We start from the raw sequence: 7,500 nt of genomic DNA on the forward strand, positions 1-7,500 counted from the left end.
TAATACAATATACAGTAAGGAAATGTAAAGTAATGTAATGTCATTCCTCTGCATCCAACGTTTACAGCGGCTATTGCTAGTAAGTGATGTATTCTAATATAATGTAGTGTAGAGTAATGTAGTATAGTGCAATGTAATTAACTTGCATTGCACTAGGTCTATACTACTCTAAATTACACTACACTGTATTGATGTAATACACTACTATGGTAATGTAATGTGGTGTATGTGGTCATACCTCAACGATGACCTCTATGCATCCCGCGATGACAGCCACTTTTGCTTGTAATGTATTGTAATGTAATGTGATGTGGTGTAATGTAGTCATACCTCAGCAATGACCCCTATGCATCCTGCGATGACAGCAGCTTTTGCTTGCGCTCCACTCATGCCACCGAGACCAGAGGTCACGAGGACGCGACCCCTAAGGTCACCTGTGCCCAGGTACCTGCGGCCTGCGTTCAACACCGTCAGCTGTAGCCAAGGAGAAAGAGATAGGTACATACGTATATAGAGGTCATATACATAGGTTTTCACATTCAACACTGTCAGCAGTATAGCGCAGTGCGCGCATGCTCATGTGCCCTCCTGCACGTGTGCGTGCCTGCCTATGTGTGTTTCTCACCATAGTTCCATGGACGATCCCCTGAGGGCCAATGTAGCAGTAGCTTCCAGCTGTCATCTGACCATACCTATAATAATAATAATTACATTAATAATAATAATAGTTTTTTAATAGCCTTACTTGAATCCCCAACCACTCACAGTTACACCACTACTTTAACATCACACCACAGACATTGCCTGTGTGGCTTGTCTGTGGGTTCCTGTAGCTATTAGTACATATGCCCGTGTGAGATTAGCTACGTATGACAGTGTAAAGTTATAGAGAGCATTCTTACATGGTTACGCCGAGAGCAAACATTTTCTCGTACTCCTCTCTGGATGAGTAGTTGGGAATGACCTAGAACGTGAACATAATAGTTCAAATTAGAAAGAGTGCAATCTGTGATGAGAATCAACGGTAATTATTAGTGATATCAGGTGTTATCAGTGTTGAAAGAGGGCTGTTACCATGTCAACAGTTATGCCAGACGAGTGTTATCATACAAACAAAGAGAGAAGCAGTTAGAGGAGCGTTACCATGATGACAGTGGTGAAAGAGGAGCATTTCCATGCCAACAAGGATGAGTAAGGATTGTTACCATGCTAACAGAGATGAGAGAGGATAGTTACCATGTCACCAGAGATGAGAGAGGATCGTTACCATGCCAACAGTGATGTCACAGGAACATTACTATGCCATTAGAGATGAGAGCACAGTTACCATGCCAACAGAGAGGATTATTACCATGCCGTTAGCGATGAGAGAAGAGCGTTACCATGTTAACAGTGATGAAAAGTGTTACTATGACAACAGTAATGTCAGAAGTTATCACGTTACCATGTCGTTAGTGATGTCAAAGGAGCGTTACCATGCCAATACTAACGTAAGAGGATGTCAGAAGAGCATTGACACACTGTTAGTGATTTAAGAAGAGTGTTACCATGCCAACAGTGATGAGAGAGGAGTGTTGTCAGAAGTTACCGCGTTACCATGTCGTTAGTGATGTCAAAGGAGCGTTACCATGCCAATAGTAATGTAAGAGGATATCAGAAGAGCATTAACACGCTGTTAGCGATTTAAGAAGAGTGTTACCATGCCAACAGTGATGAGAGAGGAGTGTTTACCATGCCGTTGGTGATGACGCAGCGGGGGGATGCTGGGAGGCTGGGGAAGAGGCCGAGGGGGTGGCCACTGTACATCACCAGAGTCTGCTCCTCCGTCATCTGGCTCAGGTAGTGCATGACCAGTAGGAACTACATACACACACGCACAAGCACACACACACACACACACACGCACACGCACACGCACACGCACACACACACACACACACACACACACACACACACACACACACACACACACACACACACACACACACACAAATTTCCACTCAGTTGAGCTACATTGTTTCCCGTGAATAACTGGCCGAGTTGGCACATGCTCAGATGGCAGGTGTGCACAATCAGTATGGCAGGTGTGTGTGTTTACCTGAGCCCAGTTGCTGAACACCTGTCCATTCCCACCATAGGTGACCAACTCCTGGGGGAACTGGAAACAGAACACACAAACACATGAACACACAAACACACAAACACACAAACAGCACACTGCATGGTACAATAACACACAATTTGCACATTAACACACAATCACATCAACACATGTACACATGACCAGATGAACACACAAATGAACACATGAACAGTTGAACACACATCTGAACATACTGCACACAGGAACGCACTAACACAGGATGCACATGTGGACATGGTCACACGCATACATAAAGTTTTGGCAAAGGACGCGCTCAACTTCTTGGAAAAACGAAAGTCTTTGGATGCGAGATAAAATGTATCAACTTAAGGAAGAAAAATACGCACTCACAAACTGCGTCTCATTATTTATCTATATTACCACCATGTCCAATGACAAGGACATGGTGGTAATATAAATAAATAATGAAACATAGTTTGTGAGTGCGGATTTTTCTTCACACACACACATGAACACATTACCCACACACATAAACACAGATGAACATATACCTGTGCAACATCAGGGTCCAAGTTGTTCATGATCATCAGCATGATTGAAGCAGCTTGCCGTGAGCGACATGGGTACTCATGAATGGGGTAGGCTCTGGAGAGGAGAGGAAAGAGTTAAGGTGCCGGTATGCTTGCTGCAAGATACGCGAGCGCGTGCACGATTCGTTCATGAACGCGTTAACATGCGTATTTAATGTCGATTTCGCGCGCGTTGGACACGGCAGCCAAAAGCGTGCGCCAGGTGCAATATCTTCAAACTCGCTTGGGCGATCTAAGATAGACCGTGCAGTTCCACGCGTGTGCTTGATATGAAAACGACAATGGCAGCAACTTTTAAGAGCGTCTCGAGTTTGTCCGCAATTTCAAACATTTGTGATCATACTTGCAAGCAAGCATGTGCTGTCGGTTGCTCGCGGTGACGCGCGTAATTTACAACTCGCAGCAAGCATACCGGCACCTTTAAAGGATATATGCATTGGGGAGAGGATTCTGCAGAGGAGAGGGTTAATGTTTTGGGATGGGCTCTGGAGAGGAGAGGAAAGGGTTAAAGGATATATGCATTGGGGAGAGGATTCTGCAGAGGAGAGGGTTAATGTTTTGGGATGGGCTCTGGAGAGGAGATGAAAGGGTTAAAGGATACAGTATATGCATGGGGAGAGGATTCTGCAGAGGAGAGGGTTAATGTTTTGGGATGGGCTCTGGAGAAGAGATGAAAGGGTTAAATGGATTTTGCATCTTTGGGGTGGGCCTGGAGAGGAGAGGCTTAATATCATTGGGTGGGGGAGAAGAAGGAGAGGGTGAAATGATGGCATGTACTTATTTTGAAAAGGTTTCTTTGTTGTTTTTTTTCAAGTGCAAATACAAATATATAGGCATATATGGATTGAGTCCTCTTTGTCAGTCACTTTCATAAAAGTATCTGCTAAATGTAATGAAATGTAATATTGTTATGTAGTACCCACCTCATCCTGTGGTGCTATGCGGTGTAATGTAATGCAATGTAATGTGATGTGGTATGTACAGCAGTGGTTCCCAAACTTTTTCTGCCAGGACCCCCTTTTGGACCTAAGACTATTTTGGCAACCCACACTCCACCCTTATTCCAAGCAGCAAACAATATTTTTCCGTTAATATTCTAATTTGATCTTCACAGGAAAAGTAAATAGATTTGTATTGACCTTACACATGAGAGCTTTTACTAACTCATTTATGGAGTTATGTTAACTACTAACATGCATTTTCCCCCTTCTCATAAAAAGTCCATTCCGTCTGCGACCCCTTTGCCGTATCTTCGTGATCTCCTTAGCGGTTCCAACCCCATCAGTGGTGTACAGCAATGTGATGTGATGTAGTACCTACCTCAACCTGTAGGTGGGGCAGAAGCGGTACATGTAGATGTGGCCATACTGCTGCAGCTCCTGAGCGAACTCTGGGGCCAGCACGCCATGCAGAGACGGGGGGAAGTAGCGCAGAGAATTCCTCAATGCTAGCTGCAACACACACAAGGCAAGTTTATTTATAATGCGCATTTCATACACAGGTGCAACTCAATGTGCTTCACAAAGTTAACAAACGTAAGCTGTACACACACACACACACACACATGCGCGCGCAGTGCACACACACACATACACGCAAATACACACACACACACCAGTCACACACATTAACATAAACACACACACGCACGCAGACACACACACACACACACACACACACACACACACACACACACACACACACACACACACACACACACACACACACACACACACACACACACACACACACACACACACACACGCACGTGCACACATCAGTATGACATCACTGGCCCTTTGGCAATCGATACACAAGCAGTCTGAACATGACGATCTGTACATCTGTATCAGGTGTGTGTGTATGTTTGTGTGTGTATGTTTGTGTACGTGCGTGCGTGCGTACTTGCGTGCGTGCCTGCGTGCGTGCGTACTTGCGTGCGTGCCTGCGTAAGTGCGTGCGTGCAAGTGTTCAACTATGAACGACTCCCGTTTGTTACTCTAGCACAGTGTCCATTTGGCCCTTCTCCACATTGGTGTTAAACATTATTTCCATGTCAGAGAGTAAAACTAACTTTTTTACATAGAGTAAAGATTTACTGTACCACTGGCAAACATGTGGTTTAAAACCAACTTGTCGTTTGCGTCAATGTCATTTTTGTGTGTGAAAGTGTGTGTGTCTCGCTAAGACAGTTTATGTGAGTGAACCTTTGTCACTTAGAGCTCCTCATTTTGCGTGTGAAAGAGTGTGCATGAGTGGGTGTGTGTTTGTGTGTCTGCGTGTGTGTGTCTGTGTGTCTGTGTGTCTGTGTGTGTGTGTGTGTGTCTGTGTGTTTGTGTGTCTGCGTGTGTGTGTTTGTGTGTCTGCGTGTGTGTGTCTGTGTGTCTGTGTGTCTGTGTGTGTGCGTGTGTCAGCTACTGACCCTCTGCTGTTCAGGGTTGAGATTGGGGGTTCGCACGGGGGCGTGGGGTACTGACGGGTCCCTGCCGCGATTCGGAGGGAGGGGGTCCAGTGGCAGCCCGGAACAGATCTCCTTTAAATTAGACATGCCTATACACAGAGAGAACAAATCTCCTTTAAACTTGGACGTAGAGAGAGAGAGAGAGAGAGAGAGAGAGAGAGAGAGAGAGTGAATGTGAATGTGTGTGTTTGTATGTGTGTGTGGTGTGTGTGCGCGCGCATGCATACATTTGGTGTGTATGTGTGTGTGTGTGTTTGTGTGTGGGTGTGTGTGAGAGAGAGAGAGAGAGAGAGAGAGAGAGCAGAATTCCAGAATTAAATTGGACATGTCTACATACAGAGAGAACAGATCTCCTTTAAACTAAACATGTCTACACAGAGATCAGATCTCTGTTAATTGGGCATATCAAATGGGCATGTGGTATATCTGCACACAGAGCAGATCCCCTTTAAATTGGACATGTCTCCACAGAGAGAGAGGGCAAATGTCCTTTCAATTGGGCATATCTACATGCAGCGAGAGCAAAACCCCTTTAAGTTGGACAGTAAACACTTTATTTTTAAGGGACACTTACAGTGGATGTACCACATAAGGTATAGTGGAGTAACTGGTGTAATAACATCAATTGATCAAAGAGTAAAGCTCCTCTCAAGGCTCTGCACTCCAAAAAAAACCATGTTATTGGTCTATTTATGTTCTCATATGCATTTCTAACTGCTATATTTTCACATTTTCTCTGGGGAGAAACACCCCCAAACACCAACAACAAAAGCTCTCTCTGCGCGTGGGGGGGGGGGGAGGGCGGTTGGTGGGGGGGTATGACACAGTCAATACAACATCAATACAGTCATTGTTACTTCCACTGTCTGCGTGACACATGCACACCCCTTCAAATGAGTACACGCTTGCCGTTTCCCAAAGTGAAGTGTGCTGCCCTTGCTAGGCCCATTTTTCGAGGATTTGGCGTCATCATGACTCACCAAGTACTGTTCCAAGGACAAGTGTGCTTCAGAATTGTACAATGCCCCACACTTGATTGGTAGAACTGTTACGGTTGCACTTACTGCATCCTTGCCATGACAAAATACCCAGAATGCATCACGTAGACCTTTTGACCACGGAAAATTTGATTTGTTGTACTTTTCAACTTACATCAAAATAGATATACAGCAAAACGATTCTGTTTACAATTTAAAATCAGTTAGAAGTAAGTGTGTAGTGGCCAAAACGGAACTGCTATAACGGAACTGCTATAACGCCTCCAAGCATGTTCCATTCATAATTGTTTGAAATGCTTAATTGCTTATGAAGCTTTGAGCCTCGCCTTGTGAGTGTACGACTTTGAGGCTGTGGCACTCCAGAGGAGAGCTCACTTCACTTTCAGAAACGGCCACTCACTGGAGACATTATAAAGCCACTCAAGTTCTACAAACCCCAACTCTGATGAATTTGGGACACTTGGTCAACTGTGAATAAAATACAAAAATACTAACATTTACAAAACATTCAATCCTTTCATAAGTGACCATTTTGTGTGTACGTAAGCTGCCAGTTTTATGTGCTTACCGTTACAAGCATGACGCAAAAACAGACCCACACTCAGTCCTTCACCTCAGTAGCCTAATACACTCAGTCACTGCTACTGTCACGGATATACTACATGCACCCACTTCCTTTCTGATGTGCGTACCGTTAGCTGACAGTTTTACAGGCGTATAATAGTTTAGCTTATTAGTCAGGCATGTGATGTAATTTATTACTACGGGCCTTGTCTGTCGAAATACTGTGTGAATCATGACCTTTTGACCTTTTGAGCCTGATGGAGGCTAAAGAATGGTGTATCTTTTCTACATGTCGTATTCACTGCATACTATATACTACTTTCACAATACATTACATTACATTACACACACACACACACACACACACACACACACACACACACACACACACACACACACACACACACACACACACACACACACACACACAAATGTGTGCACACATGCACGCACATACACACACAAACACAGATGACCGCGGCTCTTGGGCACAGCTCTTTTGTGTTCCTGCAATACCTAGTTTGGGAAGGGCTGTGGGCCATGGCTGCCACATATTCAGGTACATGATGCCTACCTGTGTAGAGATGTAGCCCCCTACTGGCTGGTAATGAAGGTAGAGGTGCTGCTGGAGAATGGAGAAGGGTAGCTGGTGGCTCAGCTGAGCGGATGGGCTGCTGTGGCCTGGATGGCGGTCGCTGCTGCTGTTCCCTGGTCCTGTATTGGGGAAGGCCAGAGGGGCTTACTGGAGGATTGATTGATAGCGGGGTGTTGTAGGGATGGGGA

General features: G+C 44.9%; 1 protein-coding gene across 1 annotated transcript in view; it reads right to left on the bottom strand.

Annotated features, from left to right (window-relative positions):
• Window positions 1-29: 29 nt before the first annotated feature.
• The window catches only part of LOC134442201 (urocanate hydratase-like), a 7,779-nt gene continuing 308 nt past the window's right edge, over window positions 30-7,500 (bottom strand). The window contains exons 1-9 of the mRNA XM_063192457.1: window positions 7,292-7,500; window positions 5,117-5,244; window positions 4,015-4,145; window positions 2,656-2,749; window positions 2,099-2,158; window positions 1,732-1,860; window positions 903-964; window positions 626-692; window positions 30-474 (exon numbers count right to left, since the gene is read on the bottom strand). The exon at window positions 7,292-7,500 is cut by the window's right edge and continues 308 nt beyond it. Of these exons, the coding sequence (XP_063048527.1) occupies window positions 325-474; window positions 626-692; window positions 903-964; window positions 1,732-1,860; window positions 2,099-2,158; window positions 2,656-2,749; window positions 4,015-4,145; window positions 5,117-5,242 (819 nt within the window). The 5' untranslated portion in view covers window positions 5,243-5,244; window positions 7,292-7,500 and the 3' untranslated portion in view covers window positions 30-324. The remainder of the gene's footprint in view (window positions 475-625; window positions 693-902; window positions 965-1,731; window positions 1,861-2,098; window positions 2,159-2,655; window positions 2,750-4,014; window positions 4,146-5,116; window positions 5,245-7,291) is intronic.

This window comes from Engraulis encrasicolus, unplaced genomic scaffold (genome assembly GCF_034702125.1).
Source record: "Engraulis encrasicolus isolate BLACKSEA-1 unplaced genomic scaffold, IST_EnEncr_1.0 scaffold_1246_np1212, whole genome shotgun sequence".
Taxonomy (NCBI): Eukaryota; Metazoa; Chordata; class Actinopteri; order Clupeiformes; family Engraulidae; genus Engraulis; species Engraulis encrasicolus.